General features: G+C 47.3%; 1 protein-coding gene across 1 annotated transcript in view; it reads left to right on the plus strand.

The window, feature by feature from the left end:
- The window catches only part of LOC139765861 (cell adhesion molecule Dscam1-like), a 170835-nt gene that overhangs the window by 98479 nt on the left and 55112 nt on the right, over positions 1 to 17244 (plus strand). The window contains exon 4 of the mRNA XM_071693720.1: positions 1940 to 2135. Within this exon, the coding sequence (XP_071549821.1) occupies positions 1940 to 2135 (196 nt within the window). The remainder of the gene's footprint in view (positions 1 to 1939; positions 2136 to 17244) is intronic.

Raw genomic sequence — 17244 nt, forward strand, 5'->3', positions numbered from 1 at the left:
CCTGTGATGGAAGACTGTAGCCCGTAATGAATGGTAATGGCCTGTACTCTACACGGTACTGGCAAACGGCTGCTTGTGACGCGAGCTGGTATACTGTATTATTGCCTGTAATTGGAGATTGCTGCCTGAAAGAAGAGATTATGTATTGGCAGTTTGTGTTCATTAATCATAAGCTTCATCAATAAACAGAGATTATACAGCGGACGGAACCTTCATAACCGTCCAATGAATGAATGATTTCCTTGGTTATATTTCATCAGTTGTTATAGATGGTCGCTCAGTATATTACCCGACACTGACCAGGGTACCGACAGTAGCTCAGTATATTACCCGACACTGACCAGGGTACCGACAGTAGCTCAGTATATTACCCGACACTGACCAGGGTACCGACAGTAGTTCAGTATATTACCCCACACTGACCAGGGTACCGACAGTAGTTCAGTATATTACCCCACACTGACCAGGGTACCGACAGTAGTTCAGTATATTACCCCACACTGACCAGGGTACCGACAGTAGGTCAGTATATTACCCCACACTGACCAGGGTATCTGAAGCAGCTACAGTTCAACACTATAGAAGAGGGAAAGTGAACCAATATTGCGGAGTAGGGCAAGTGGGTCATGTTTAGAAGTTAGCTTGGGAGAGTTTATAAGTCGGACCGCTTTCGACTCAACTCTGTCAAGTAAGGATGTAGAGACAGAACCACCCCAGATGTGAGAGCAGTATTCCACACAAGGACGAATCGATTCTTTGTATAAACAGAACAAGTGTTTGGAAGGAAGAAATTTCGATACGTAAGCAAGACTCACAGTTTCTTAGAGGCAGACTTAACTATTCCCGTAATGTGGGGCTTCCAAGAAAGAGTGAATGTTACAGTAATAACAAGTATGTGGATTGACTTTAGAGAAAGTTGTAAGGGATTTTCTATAGAAAGATGGACAGAAACTGGGACTTGGAGGCATTAGAGTGAACCAGATTTCGTCTACCCTACTGAGACGTCCTGTCCATGTCTGAGTTTAGCCAGGAAGCTGTGCGAGACGAGATGCAGATCGAATGAGAGGAGAAGAAATAAGGATGTGGATGAATGCGGTGTTGAGTCGTCAGCGTACGGGTGCATTTCGTTATTTGTAGAAAGGAAATCTTTGATAAAAAGGAAAAGGAGAAAAAGTGTAGGACTAACTTACCACTGGTGATGGAGAAAGAGGAAGAGGCTGATCCACCAACAACCGCGGAGATAGATCGGCCAGAGAGGAAGGTAGATATGAAGGAGCAAAGCAAAGGATGAGACTCTCATGCCACTCGCTGTCAGAAGCTTTGGATATGTCAAGGGGAACTCCATGAGATTCCCCAAAATCTTTTAGGGATGATGACTAGTTATTAGTAAGATAAGAAAGAATATCACTAATGGATCTCGCCTTACGGACGCCATAATGGCGATCAGAGAGAAGACTGTGAGAATCAAGATGTCTGAGGATATGGGAGTTGATGAGAGATTCAAAGACTTTGGAAGTGGTAGATGTTAAAGCAAGAGGACGATAGTCAGAGGGTCAGAATGGAAAAGACGAGCAAGCACAGTACACGGTACACTAGGATAGATGCCATCAAGACTACATATGTCGTGTTAGTGTCTAGAGAAAGAAGAGCTTTTCGGACAGTCCGAAGAGAGATTACGGGAAGAAGCATAGGATGAGTAAGAGGAGCATCAGGGAGTGAAGGAATGTTAGAGTTATCCAAGGTGGCGTTGGAGGAGACCTACTGTATTAGTTCATTACCTGCAAGTGTTGTTTAGCCAGGCTAGGACATGAAGCTGATCCAATGTATTGTTTGACCACCTTCAGAGTGTATACCTAGCCAGTCCTTCCCTACAGCTACAGCAATTTATCACTGTATCAAATAGGAGTGTCTCATAAGCCATTCTGGACTTGTTACACAGGTGGTGGAGTGGGTGAGCAACGGTCAGGTGGTATCAGACGTGCCTGACGTGCGGGTCGTCCACACCAACGGGTCGCTTCAGTTCCTGCCCTTCCCGCCCTACGCCTACACCGCCGCCGTCCACGCTGCTACCTACTCCTGCCGCGCCTCCTCCACTGCCGGCACCATTCTCTCCGTCCCCGTCCACGTCAGGGCTGGTGAGTACCCCTACTCTAGTCTTCCTGAGCTGCTGAGTGTCCGCAGACGAGCTAACAAGACTTTCCAACATCCTTACACTTCAAACAAGAACTTTGGCTGTTACCATGCGTCTGGCCAGACATGTGACCCTCTACATTCCTCGACCTAGCCACACGAGGGGCATCACAGACATCTTAATGTTCTCCAGTTCCTCACACAGCTTCCTTGACGTCTGAGCGAACACTTCTTCTCTTGGCTTAAAACATTTCTCTATAATCATTGTCCTGAATCGAGCAATCTATGAACTACAAGCTTAAAATGCCTGAAAATGCTTGAGGATGTAGAAATATATATGTCTTGGCTTCTTAAGCTTGTATGAAGTTTCTTTGACTTCCTGTAATAGGTACAGCTGCCTCACCCCAGCTGGTGTGGTGTCTGGAGTGGTCCTGGGGATCCATGTAGCTCTACATCTGACGTGTAGGAAGCTGTTGGATCTCTTGCGTCCACCACTAACAACTGGGAGTTGTGTTGGTTATAGATTTGAGAATCTATTGTTATGAGTCTGTCAATATGACGATGTTTTGCGAAACTTTTCGTACCAAATATATCTCGACCAGTCCGTTGGCTGGACAAGAGTGTGTCATGAAGTCACACTAATGTAATAGTATCATGAAACTCTACAATATATATTTTGTAACTATCGTCATACATGTAAGAATGTATCTATTTACGACTCATGAATGCACCACGTACGTATCGGCTTCACATTTTGTGGCAACATACAATATTGTACTATACCTTCCCTCCCTGACGGCACACTTCGGCTGGGATGGTCGGGGATCTTCTTAAATCCTTGGTGTTGTTCGTCTCTACTGCTGCTCTATGGTCCCTTGTGTGGCGTTAGCAGCTGGGAATAGGTCCAAATTCCGTCCCCGTCAATATCTGTTTTTTCTTCTTCACACAAAACAGACGCCTGTAGTGTACGACCCTCACCCAAGACAGACGCCTGTAGTGTACGACCCTCACCCAAGACAGACGCCTGTAGTGTACAACCCTCACCCAAGACAGACGCCTGTAGTGTACGACCCTCACCCAAGACAGACGCCTGTAGTGTACGACCCTCACCCAAGACAGACGCCTGTAGTGTACGACCCTCACCCAAGACAGACGCCTGTAGTGTACGACCCTCACCCAAGACAGACGCCTGTAGTGTACGACCCTCACCCAAGACAGACGCCTGTAGTGTACGACCCTCACCCAAGACAGACGCCTGTAGTGTACGACCCTCACCCAAGACAGACGCCTGTAGTGTACGACCCTCACCCAAGACAGACGCCTGTAGTGTACGACCCTCACCCAAGACAGACGCCTGTAGTGTACGACCCTCACCCAAGACAGACGCCTGTAGTGTACGACCCTCACCCAAGACAGACGCCTGTAGTGTACGACCCTCACCCAAGACAGACGCCTGTAGTGTACGACCCTCACCCAAGACAGACGCCTGTAGTGTACGACCCTCACCCAAGACAGACGCCTGTAGTGTACGACCCTCACCCAAGACAGACGCCTGTAGTGTACGACCCTCACCCAAGACAGACGCCTGTAGTGTACGACCCTCACCCAAGACAGACGCCTGTAGTGTACGACCCTCACCCAAGACAGACGCCTGTAGTGTACGACCCTCACCCAAGACAGACGCCTGTAGTGTACGACCCTCACCCAAGACAGACGCCTGTAGTGTACGACCCTCACCCAAGACAGACGCCTGTAGTGTACGACCCTCACCCAACACAGACGCCTGTAGTGTACGACCCTCTCTCGTTCCTCAGCGGCCCACCCGCATCCTCAACCAGTGTGCGTCGTCATCATTATGATCTGGTCACATTAGGAAGTCTTGGTCATAAGGATTTAGTACTTGTGGGGATTCCTGTTGTTTGCATAGTTTGCTGCGACACCTTGAGACAATTGTGAGGGAATCACTGCATGTCTCGGTGAGTAAGATAGTCTACACAATACGCCAGGAACATCAAGGCGTCTTTGATATCTATTCTTTCATCGAAATGGTCTTTACTGTCATCCTAGGGTCAGGTAAAGCACTGTCATGTCAAGATTTGAGATCTTCAATCACCAATCATCAGCAATTAAGGTCATGTTAAAGGTCATCCCATCATACCGAAGGATCATATCATTTTCCTCAAGGGTCGCACCTCACTGTTCAGGGTTGCACCTCACTGTTCAGGGTTGCACCTCACTGTTCAGGGTCGCACCTCACTGTTCAGGGTTGTACCTCACTGTTCAGGGTTACACCTCACTGTTCAGGGTCGCACCTCACTGTTCAGGGTTGCACCTCACTGTTCAGGGTTGCACCTCACTGTTCAGGGTCGCACCTCACTGTTCAGGGTTGTACCTCACTGTTCAGGGTCGCACCTCACTGTTCAGGGTTGCACCTCACTGTTCAGGGTTGCACCTCACTGTTCAGGGTCGCACCTCACTGTTCAGGGTTGTACCTCACTGTTCAGGGTTACACCTCACTGTTCAGGGTCGCACCTCACTGTTCAGGGTTGCACCTCACTGTTCAGGGTTGCACCTCACTGTTCAGGGTTGTACCTCACTGTTCAGGGTCGCACCTCACTGTTCAGGGTCGCACCTCACTGTTCAGGGTTGTACCTCACTGTTCAGGGTTGTACCTCACTGTTCAGGGGTCAGATCTAGCCACAGGACAGATGTCCACTTCCGAGTGAGTCAGGCAGCGGCAGCGCCACTGTCGTGCTTGGTACATTACACTGGCCAGCCCATCCTCTCACTCCGGCCGACGTAGTAACACTTGTACACATTACAGGAAAGTTATTATAATATTCCTGTTGTTAGTATGAATCCCTTTTGTTAGTGTTAACATAAGGTAATATTCCTGTTGTTAGTGTTAACATAAGGTAATATTCCTGTTGTTAGTGTTAACATAAGGTAATATTCCTGTTGTTAGTGTTAACATAAGGTAATATTCCTGTTGTTAGTGTTAACATAAGGTAATATTCCTGTTGTTAGTGTTAACATAAGGTAATATTCCTGTTGTTAGTGTTAACATAAGGTAATATTCCTGTTGTTAGTGTTAACATAAGGTAATATTCCTGTTGTTAGTGTTAACATAAGGTAATATTCCTGTTGTTAGTGTTAACATAAGGTAATATTCCTGTTGTTAGTGTTAACATAAGGTAATATTCCTGTTGTTAGTGTTTGTCTCTAGTTAAAGAAAGTATATTTTCTTATCTTCCTGAGGTCTGGCTGCGAATGCTCTGGTGTTATAATCTACCTTGACACTACTGCAGCAGGTCGTCCTCACTCTACCTGGGTTGTGGCAGATAACCAACACGACCTGCGAGGTTTTGTCTGAATGACTCGCCTGAGGAACCTACTGGGCTGGGAATTTGCTATGGAAATTTATTTCAAGACGGAGACGAGTTGCTGGGAGGGGTCCCCACCGTCAGGTTTTACAGTTCTCTGCGGATTACATTTCCTCACATTGACTTTCCTCCTTTTCCTCCTCCTCCTCCTCCTCCTCCTCCGTCTAGTTCTCCCTACCGTCCTTGACAGCAAGATGATGTGTGTGTGATGGTCTTGCTACTTGTCTTATGAGGCGCAGGAGGACGGACGGGTTGTACGTGACTCTCTACCTGGCGTCGTAGATACTTTTGCATGGCGTCGTAGGTGCCAGTATGTGGCGTATGTCTTTCCCTGGCATTGTAAATGCCTCTTTGTGGCAACTCACGTGTCCCTACGTGGCCTAGTTGATGTTTTGCGTAGTACTGCACACGTGTGTGCGTGGCGTCGTATATGTCTCCATGAGGCGTGGCAGACACCGTGAGGCGTGGCAGACACCTCCGCAGATACATCCTGGGCCAGTGTGTCTCGCCCGACACGTAGAGCCCAGACTTGTAAGTGGTCTTCATGTAGCCTCACGATGGCATATGTTCAGGACGTTCCTCACTAGAGAAGTGAGACCAACCTGGTCTTTTCCCCAGTCCACACAGCCAAGTGAGGCAGGACTTACGAAGGATTACACCCACAGCAGCTCGTGCCTGGCACCGTACAGGTAGACGCTAAGGTCGTGAGTCGAGAAACATCACCGAGATCGATGTTGCTGAGGATTTGGTCAGCATAACGTCAGCACTCTCGTAGTGAGGCTCGACTGATTCTCAGTGTAATATTTTGTATCGATTGTTCGTACGTGAAGGTCGATAATTCTAGATAGCGTTCGTTATTCCTCCATTGTGGGATATATCCCAGACTCTTTTCGCCTGATGGTAGCGCCTGCTCCACCTTTCATGTTCGACTCTAAGTTCCACGTAGGTGACGTGTGGCGCGTCCGATGTGTGCTGACGGAGGTGAGGGCTGGGTCAGGGTCCACCGTCAGCGCTACTCCCTGACGTACCCTGAGCCACTGGCCTCACGTTAGGTTCCCTTCCGTCGTTGTATGTATGGCTTGGATCAGCGACCGACGATTATAATGTTATACTATAATGACATCTAAACCGCATGTTCTCCTTAACCCACAACCTGTGGAACAGGGAAGGGCATTTGTGAGATACGGTCTCCATATATATATATATATATATATATATATATATATATATATATATATATATATATATATATATATATATATATATATATATATATTAACAACGACTCCCACGAAACAAAACACCAACTATTCTAAGCATCTGACACGATACACACAAACCAAATGCTCTCAAAACACCAACTGGCACGAGATTTGGACGAGCAATATATCCCTCACATCCTCTACAAACAGTTCATCCGCTCCGCTCTGACCCACCTGCTGGGCCCTCCACTCTCTCAAAAGCATTTATTTTCCCAACCAGAAGTACCAGCAGTGCCAACAAGCTGCCTGCTACCCTTCCCACAACTGGCTGCTGCCCCTCCCATGACTAGCTGCTGCCCTTCACTTGCTTGGCTATCAATTTAACTTAGTCACAAAGACAATCTAAGGAATTCTGCTTTTACCCACAGTCACCAGCAGCCCCCAAGGTCCCCCACTACAGTCATCTTGACCTTTCAATATGTTTCACCAAGTCTTCATAATCTTACCTTGACCTAACCTAACCTCTTCACTTCCTCTTCATTTTGCTTTTCTCTTTCCGTTTTCTGCTACTACGTTCCAACCATCTCTTCATCTTTACGAATGCACACTCACCCTCACTAACTCACTTTCGCTCCTTCATTTACACCTAAGTTTCCTTTTCGTTATGTTCATCATCTTACCTTCAGCTACTCACCTTCCCTCCTCAACTTCAGCTTTTCACCTTCATCACTCCATTGCCTCTCTTTCTCCATCACATCTTCACCTCACATTCACATCCCCCATTACTTCTTCACCATCACTGTACCACTCCCTCACCATCACCTTCTCACTATCCGGCCTCCCTGTGGACGGAAATATGTCACTCAGGACTCAACTTTTCCTCGTGACTCAGACGTCCGGTTGAAAAATGTCTTAACTGAATTAGGATGTTCCTGCTTCCCTGGAGCGAGGGGTGAGGGGTGTAGGTCGGCCAGCGACCCAAGACTTGCCAGTTGCTGGGCCATGTGTCACCACCTTCTGGGCCATGTGTCACCACCTACTGGGCCATGTTGTCACCACCTTCTGGGCCATGTGTCACCACCTTCTGGGCCATGTGTCACCACCTACTGAGCCATGTGTCACCACCTTCTGGGCCATGTGTCACCACCGACTGGGTCATGTGTCACGTCCTGGTGGATCGTGTGACACCCTTACCAACAACCATATTGCTGTCACTTCACCATTGGATTCTCTTGATGCTTCCTCCTCACCTTCTCCCACCTGGTTGGTCGTTTGTTAAGACCAACCACTGTGTTATGTATGTGTTAAGCATGGTTGTTAAGGATGGCACAAGACCCAACTGGCATCCATTCCCCCTTCCACACTCTTCTTTCCCATGTTCCCCGTTCCTATACCTCCAGCACTCCTCCCCGTTACCTCCAGTCTTAACAAGGGTGTACGTCCCACTGTGACAAGTATTCCTCATCTGAAAATTTTCATTTTTCACATGTCTCGCCCCTTCCCCCTTCTTTTTCACACGTTCCACTTCTCTTTTTTCTTCATCATAGTCACCAACATTTCACAGGGCAAACGTGCCCCAAGCAAGGCCGTCTTGCGTAAGAGGAAACAAAAAGTAGAAATTATTTAAGCTCCACAAGTGTTTGTTGACCTGACTCTTAAAGGAAAAAAAGCTTAAATGAAGAGAGAAAGGAAAAAGAAAGAAGAGAATTCCTCAACTTAGATGTTAGAGGAAAGAGGGATTCGCCATAACAGCTGAACCTCGAATGACTGGAATCCACACAGAAGCTGTGGGAAGCAGCTGCCAGACGCGTTCCACGGGTCCAAACATTGAGGGTGGGGACAGTTGCAGACACCTCACGAAAACGATGGCCAAAATAATACCTGAATGGTAGAGAGAGAGAGAGAGAGAGAGAGAGAGAGAGAGAGAGAGAGAGAGAGAGAGAGAGAGAGAGAGAGAGATAGGGGGGGGGGGGTAGGTCGCTCCATCGACGACTACCGAGATCGAACGGTCTGAGAATAAACTATGTATCAAAATGCAGAGCGGAGAAGGATAACCAAAGAAAGAGACTTTAAAAGCAAACACCAATGCCACAACCTGTCAGATGCTTTGGAGATGTCGCGGGCAATGATAAAAGTTTAGAATTCGTGGAAGAGGATCAGAGGTGACTTATATAGGACTGATCACCAGTATACTTAGCACTGTGAAATACATACTAGTGATCAGACAGAGAGAATGGAATGATTCCATGTCTTTGAGTGATATCTTACGAGACTTTCAGGACTTTGGAGACAGCAGAAGTGAGAGCAATGGCGAGATATTGGAGGGGTTAGAGCGGTCTCCTGTCTTAGGGATGAGTTGTACGAACTCAGGCTTCCAAGCGGCAGTGAAAGTTTGGGTTTTTAGACAGAGCGAAGTAGGCGAGCCAGGAATGGTGCTCGCTCACAGACACACTCCCTTAGAATATGAGGAGGTATGCCATCTGAGCCATACGCCTTGTCAACATGGAGCTGGGGGGGTTCCTGGAAGACCTTGTTCGAGAAGAACATTGGATATGGTACAACAGGGTCAGTAGGAGGGAATGGAGGTGGAGGAGTAGATGCTGAATGATACAAAGTTGAGTTATAGGAAAACTAAGTCCCACAGAGAGCTGCTTAATCAGTTGTAGTAGAGTTAGCAATAGACTTATCATCGGAAAACAGGAGGAGTGGATAGATTACAGAAGTTGTTGGAGTTGTTTTGGTTAAGGACCGGAAAAAAAAATCGTCGGAAAAGAATGTATGTTCAGGACACTTTCTCTTTATATAAACTTTGCGAAAAACATCATAGCAGGTGTGGTCAAACCACAATTGAGGAGACAACATTTTAGGAGAAGATGGGTTGTGGGCCTCCACCCCAGACAAGATAATAACCTCTGCTGTGCTTTCTGGACCCGACCAGAGAAGGAGTTCTCATCACAGGAAAGGTCAATCAAGATGCAGAGCAGGGATGACACTGACCTCTCCCAGAGTGCCAAAGTTGACGTTTCGAGGAGGATAGAGGACCTGAAAGGGGCAGAAATAGTGCCTGTGTAGCGGGAGGTTCAGAACTATAAAAAAAGAAGTCAAGTATGTTGATAGAGAGGCCATGACGGTCTGGAGCTCGGGTTGGGTGTTTAATTTTTCCAGAAGTTTAAGAAGAAAAAGAGAAAAGACCTGGATTCCACCAGGATCGTTCTGATTAGAGCTTCCCTTCTTTTCTTACACGACTTTCCTCTCGCCTTCTCTTTCTGTTATGCCTCATCCCGCTCCCTTCCTTTCTCACACCTCTCATCTCTCTCCCTTCCATTCTCACAAGTTGCAGCCCATCTCTTTTTCACTCGTCACAGTCCCTTCCCTCCTCCGTACAGGGCCATAGCCCTGAGGTATACATTATCCCCGAGTCCCACACTGCGCCAACTGGATATGGTTCCCCCTACCAGTGACTTCACCGAATAAAGTTATATATTCCGTTGCCTTGTAGTAGTCCTGAGAGATATATATTTTTCTTACTAATTCTCAGTTCAGAAGCTCAGGTATATATATGCTAATTCCTTCATTCCTGGCACGACACACTTTCTGAGGAAAGAGAATCTCTCTCTCACACAAGTACAATTTTTGAGACAGTCTTTCGGTTATGAAACCTTCTGTAAATCACGTCATTATCGTCATCATACGTCAACCAGAGAAGGTTCCAGCAATCATCAGTAAACCATTGTAAACTCTAGGATAAGGAATTTATCCTCGATGAACCTCTGGTAACTACAGTCACCAACAGTATACCCCAGTATACCTCAGTACATCTCAGTACACCTCAGTATCCATCAACATGTATGATCAGACCTAAGGTTACTTGCCAGACCAGCCACCTCCCTCAGGGAGTTGCTCTACAAGTGTAGGATAATGTTTACCAGGTCGGCAGCACCCCAGGGTCACCCCGGCCAGGTCGGCAGCACCCCAGGGTCACCCCGGCCAGGCCGGCAGCACCCCAGGGTCACCCCGGCCAGGTCGGCAGCACCCCAGGGTCACCCCGGCCAGGTCGGCAGCACCCCAGGGTCACCCAGGTCAAATAGGAAATAAAAGAGCTTAAGGGTGAGAGATGAGGGTGGGGTGAGGTGTGGGAGGATAGGATGACCTGGTGTGGGATGTGACCAACAGGTGTGGAACCTCTGGGCACAACCCATCATGACCAGTCCTGGCCAACATCAGTAATGTTCCTACCTTCTCCCGCCTCTCACACACACTCCCTCCTTCACACGCCCTTTCTCTCCAACACGCTCCCCTCCATCTCCCACACGCTACCTCTCTCTCTCTCTCTCTCTCTCTCTCTCTCTCTCTCTCTCTCTCTCTCTCTCTCTCTCTCTCTCTCTCTCTCTCTCTCTCTCTCTCTCCGTCCTCTCACGCACCACCTCTCTCATACTATCGGTCTCTCTTCCACACTCTCCCTCCCTCTCCCACACCCTCCCCTATACACGGCCTCTCCCAAATTAGTTTTATTAATTAGACCTTCACCCGCTGGTAGGGTAACAATGTGTCCGAGTTTCCCATTACTGTACTACAGCAGGTCAGGGGCTGTTCATGTCTGTCTGTGTCTTTGGTGACGTCTGTCTCCAGTGCGTGTGTTGTTGTTGAGTCTCTAGATACATTGTGTATCACTATAAACATCACAGGGTCTTGTGTTCATATGCGCTGCAAGTAACAACCCGCTGACCTCGACGGTACAAATCATTCATATGCTTGTGTGTGTGTGTGTGTGTGTGTGTGTGTGTGTGTGTGACACAACATCACATCAGGCGTCTCGTTAATGGAAGAATACTTCCCGTTGTTTACCTGGACCTCCTGCCGGAGGCTCTGAAGCAGGTGACACCTTCCTAATGTTCATTTCCTGCAGATTATCTCCACGGTAACATTTGCCATGATGAAATTATCATCATTTTGGAAGAAGGTGGCGTGTGGGTTGTCTCCAGCTCCGCCCAGTCTCTCGCACAGGAAATATATTGGATATTGACAGCAGAAATCATGGCCAAGTGTGGTGGTGCTGACCACGACATTACCCGCCAGGAACCTGGCACTTTACTCCCGCGCGGCTCATGTAGGTGGTGTGTCCGGCCTACACCAGCGTCTTGGTGAGAAAATACGTGACACCAGACCAGGTGACGACAACACACACACACACACACACACACACACACACACACACACACACACACACTTACATCCCCATTTATGCACAAGACTACAGACAAAGCCGACATCTATGACCGGTACAAAGCAACTAGGTCTGACCTGAGTAAATATAACGTAAATATATGTAAATTTATGCAAAAGTTAATGTTTGGCTCCTCAAGGGACGAGCGCCCCTTCCCACAGTGTTCAAGATGTCCCATACGATTTTACTGTTGGTGTGAGGCACCAGTGTTGGTGGGTGTGAGGCACCAGTGTTGGTGAGTGTGAGGCACCAGTGTTGGTGAGTGTGAGGCACCAGTGTTGGTGAGTGTGAGGCACCAGTGTTGGTGGGTGTGAGGCACCAGTGTTGGTGAGTGTGAGGCACCAGTGTTGGTGGGTGTGAGGCACCAGTGTTGGTGGGTGTGAGGCACCAGTGTTGGTGGGTGTGAGGCACCAGTGTTGGTGAGTGTGAGGCACCAGTGTTAGTGAGTGTGAGGCACCAGTGTTGGTTAGTGTGAGGCACCAGTGTTGGTGAGTGTGAGGCACCAGTGTTGGTGAGTGTGAGGCACCAGTGTTGGTGGGTGTGAGGCACCAGTGTTGGTGAGTGTGAGGCACCAGTGTTGGTGAGTGTGAGGCACCAGTGTTGGTGAGTGTGAGGCACCAGTGTTGGTGAGTGTGAGGTACCAGTGTTGGTGGGTGTGAGGCACCAGTGTTGGTGGGTGTGAGGCACCAGTGTTGGTGGGTGTGAGGCACCAGTGTTGGTGAGTGTGAGGCACCAGTGTTGGTGGGTGTGAGGCACCAGTGTTGGTGGGTGTGAGGCACCAGTGTTGGTGAGTGTGAGGCACCAGTGTTGGTGGGTGTGAGGCACCAGTGTTGGTGGGTGTGAGGCACCAGTGTTGGTGAGTGTGAGGCACCAGTGTTGGTGAGTGTGAGGCACCAGTGTTGGTGGGTGTGAGGCACCAGTGTTGGTGAGTGTGAGGCACCAGTGTTGGTGAGTGTGAGGCACCAGTGTTGGTGGGTGTGAGGCACCAGTGTTGGTGAGTGTGAGGCACCAGTGTTGGTGGGTGTGAGGCACCAGTGTTGGTGAGTGTGAGGCACCAGTGTTGGTGGGTGTGAGGCACCAGTGTTGGTGAGTGTGAGGCACCAGTGTTGGTGGGTGTGAGGCACCAGTGTTGGTGAGTGTGAGGCACCAGTGTTAGTGAGTGTGAGGCACCAGTGTTGGTGAGTGTGAGGTACCAGTGTTGGTGGGTGTGAGGCACCAGTGTTGGTGGGTGTGAGGCACCAGTGTTGGTGAGTGTGAGGCACCAGTGTTGGTGGGTGTGAGGCACCAGTGTTGGTGAGTGTGAGGCACCAGTGTTGGTGAGTGTGAGGCACCAGTGTTGGTGAGTGTGAGGTACCAGTGTTGGTGGGTGAGTGGAAAACTGTGAGGAAAGACGTTCATACATGGTGAGCAGTGAATCAAACCAGATTTGTTTAGTAGAATTTAACCTTAATGTTTAGCACGACAGATTCTGGACCAGAGTTGATTAGATGTAGAAATAGTTGCTTATTCCTTCTTATGGAGAGAAAGTTATGTGATACAGGAAGTTTGAATATAAGAATCAAAGATTAAGGAGTAACAAAGACGCTTATCAGGCCCTGGCTTGAGAAGGAGTTTTCCTTCTTGATGCCTGTCTGTTTGTCTGTCCTCCCTCAATGTAATGTGTCGTCAGCTGGAGTACTGTCCTCCCTCAGTCATGTGTAGTCAGCTGGTCTACTCAGCCGACGTAACTGTGGTTTTCATCAGGTTAATGTCCGTGGCAGCAGCGTTAAAACATTCATAATGACCAACGCTGGCGACTGTCTTACTTAACAAAGGCAGCTGCTGCCCACGTCATGCAGTAGGCCTGGGCTACCCGTCACACGTACTACCATAGAAAGAGTAAAGAAACAAGATGGAAGGATACAAGTTGGTTATAAGCTGGTCCAAAGGAAGGTCTTAAGGAATCTAGAAAAGCGACTCAAGAAAAGGAAAAGAAATTCATAGACACGGTGAAAACTTTAGATATAAAGGAAATGACAAATGATCGCTGCAGCTAACATCTATTATGGAGACAGATCTGTGAGACAATCTCAAGGCAGACCTAGAACAGAGAAGCAATCATACTGGGACCTAGAAGAATGAGACAAGGCAGACTTAGAACTGTAAGCTAATCTTAAGGCAGACACTGCATCATGGCAGACACTACACTCAACAAGCATTTCAAATCAAGGTTGTTTTCCTACAGAGATATACGGTACCACGAACATAGGAGAGGCAGACCAGTGAGAAGACGAGCCACAAGATGAGTTAGATCATATAATTTGAAAAGCTAATATCAAGGAGTCGAACTTTTAGCCAGTACAATCCAGGAAGATTATCAACTGAGGAAGTCTACTTAAAACACTGCCTGTGTACAGTCAACCAAAATGATCATAGCCAGATTTTTTTATTTCTTCGTAGGTGGATTAAGATGTAAGACAAGATCACGACGGTGGAGAAGATGGTATAGTAAGGCATAGAGAACAATGGTAAAATTCTTGTTCTGAGGGACTTCAACATTAGGGATATAGAGCTGGATACCTTAGAGCTGCGTGGGAGTGAAAACACGTGGAGGGTCGAGTTCCTTGAATGCGTAAAGGAGAACAATTCCTTGATCCAACGTGAAGTCACGAGGCTTGGATGTCCGGGAATACCGTCAAGACTGGACCTAACCTAACCTGGCCACAGTAGCCTGGAAATTGAAAACATTTCCTCTGGACCTCCATTGGAGAAATGATCCCCAGCATGAGACAACATTATGAAGAGTTAAGAACCTGAAAAAAAAGGACGAACCAAAATTAGAACTTTTGAAGAAGGGAACTGTAAGATCTTAGACACACACACTTTTAGGAGAGAGACTGAAACGCTGCATTGCATAGCCTCTGTCTGCAGAAAAAAAAAATTCTTTAACATATTTTGTGAGGTCTACACCGTGGGTGTGAAGAGATGTTTCACAGTTATGATAGAATATACAGCGAGTGAAGAACATAGAAATTATCAACAGAATGGTTAAACAAGATGAGTGAAACAAAGAGGAGGGGAACACAGAACGGAGAGTGGCAGAAACATACGAGTCAGGATGAAGTTGAGAAATATGAGAAGGACGAGAGTGACTACAGGGAGGAACAAGTGAGCCACGACAGTAGACATACGTAGTTGACACCTACAAGGAGCACACTACACTACACGCTCCCGTAGATCTGGTAGGATCAGATTAACTTTAAAGTATCAGATTATTAGATTAAGAAGTTCCTGATACACATGAAAACATAAGGGAGGAATTAGTATGAAGATCCACACTGAACTAACGCTCAGAGACCCGCGAACATGGTGATGGCACCAGTAAGAGGCTGCCATACACGGCACTCAGGCTGGGCCCTGCACATTAGCATGGCTAAAATAAAAGCAATAACGAGGCGGGCGACGGAGCGGACCTTAACGAGCAGCGATGTAATGCAACTCTTAACTTGACTCTTGACAACGACATTTTTCACCAAAGTAAAATAAAAGTTTTGTATGGAATGTGAGCAGACGTTTTCCTGTACATTTTTACGTAGCGTTTTTATAAATGAATCAACTGACATTTTAAGGAATCTAGAAAAGATTCTTTGCTTCGTGCAGGACGGGTGGGGTGGGGTGGGGTAGTCCACACCAGGTACAGTGGAAGCAGACCAGTGGTGTACGTATGTACGTGTGGGAGAGTTCTTATGTAATTGTTGTGTGGCAAATGTTTACACCAAGATGATAGGAGGGTGAATGATACGAACACCTCTGTTATATATATATATATATATATATATATATATATATATATATATATATATATATATATATATATATATATATATATATGAGTGAGGAGAGATTGACCAAGAGGATATATGTGTCGGAGGTGGAGGGAACGAGGAGAAGAGGGAGACCAAATTGGAGGTGGAAAGATGGAGTGAAAAAGATTTTGTGTGATCGGGGCCTGAACATGCAGGAGGGTGAAAGGAGGGCAAGAAATAGAGTGAATTGGAGTCATGTGGTATACAGGGGTTGACGTGCTGTCAGTGGATTGAAGCAAGGCATGTGAAGCGTCTGGGGTAAACCATGGAAAGCTGTGTAGGTATGTATATTTGCGTGTGTGGACGTGTGTATGTACATGTGTATGGGGGGGGGGGGGGTTGGGCCATTTCTTTCGTCTGTTTCCTTGCGCTACCTCGCAAACGCGGGAGACAGCGACAAAGTATAAAAAAAAAAAAAAAAAAAAAAAAATATATATATATATATATATTGATTATAATAGAATGTCGTTTCCTGCGTTAGCGAGGTGGCGTCAGGAACAGACGAAGAGAGACCACATCCACTCACACTCATTCTGCAGCTGTCATGTGTCATGCCCCGAAACCACAGCTCTCCATACTCGTCCAGGCAAGACGTGCGGTGTGGCCTCCACCTGGCACAGTCTCGGCTTAGGTAATCGGAAGTAGGTAGGTAAATACTCTCTCTCTCTCTCTCTCTCTCTCTCTCTCTCTCTCTCTCTCTCTCTCTCTCTCTCTCTCTCTCTCTCTCTCTCTCTCTGCTTTATCTTCCGCCGCCTCCCTCACTACCCCCTTCTTCTCTTCCCCTCTGCTTCCTCTCCTCTCCAAGATTCCAGGTTTCCCACCGCCTGGTTGTGGCAACTCAAGGATCTCCCAGTGAGGTTCTCTAACGCCCGAAAAATATGATTTTTACATGAGGAAAGTCTCGGCTATGTAAGACGTCCTGAAGCCTCTGCTGGTGGCTTTAGAACGAAGATGTAAAAAAGTTCAGAATCTGGGTCAAGATGAAAGGTGAAAAAAGACACCCACAAAGATTTGAATCATTCTGGTTTCAGGTTCAAAGGTCATGGCTCAAAATTAAGAAGGCTGGAGGTTTTTGACGAGAGGTAAATCATTTGGTGGAGTTTTAACAGTAATATTTGGTCTCTGGCTACTGATGGTTTACTTCACGTCCAACTATGGATGTTCTACCTGGCGTGGGTCAATTCTTGCTGAAATGTTTTGTGATTTGGTCCAAAAATAGAGTTACGGAGTGGAACTGACCCGAACTTTCCCTGATTTTGTTAAGTGAAAAAAAAAATCTGAATATGATTTGCGACAGGTCATCCTGATCGCTACACACTGACTGAAGTCTCGTCACAAGACGCAGTTCAGTCACTAATAAACACATAAACCTTGACTGAACCACACCAGCCATCCACCTTTACTGTCAACGTTGCCCGTCTTGCCATCCCTCCCAACTGCCACATCCCAGCAGGCATGAC

Source organism: Panulirus ornatus, chromosome 56 (genome assembly GCF_036320965.1).
Source record: "Panulirus ornatus isolate Po-2019 chromosome 56, ASM3632096v1, whole genome shotgun sequence".
Taxonomy (NCBI): domain Eukaryota; kingdom Metazoa; phylum Arthropoda; class Malacostraca; order Decapoda; family Palinuridae; genus Panulirus; species Panulirus ornatus.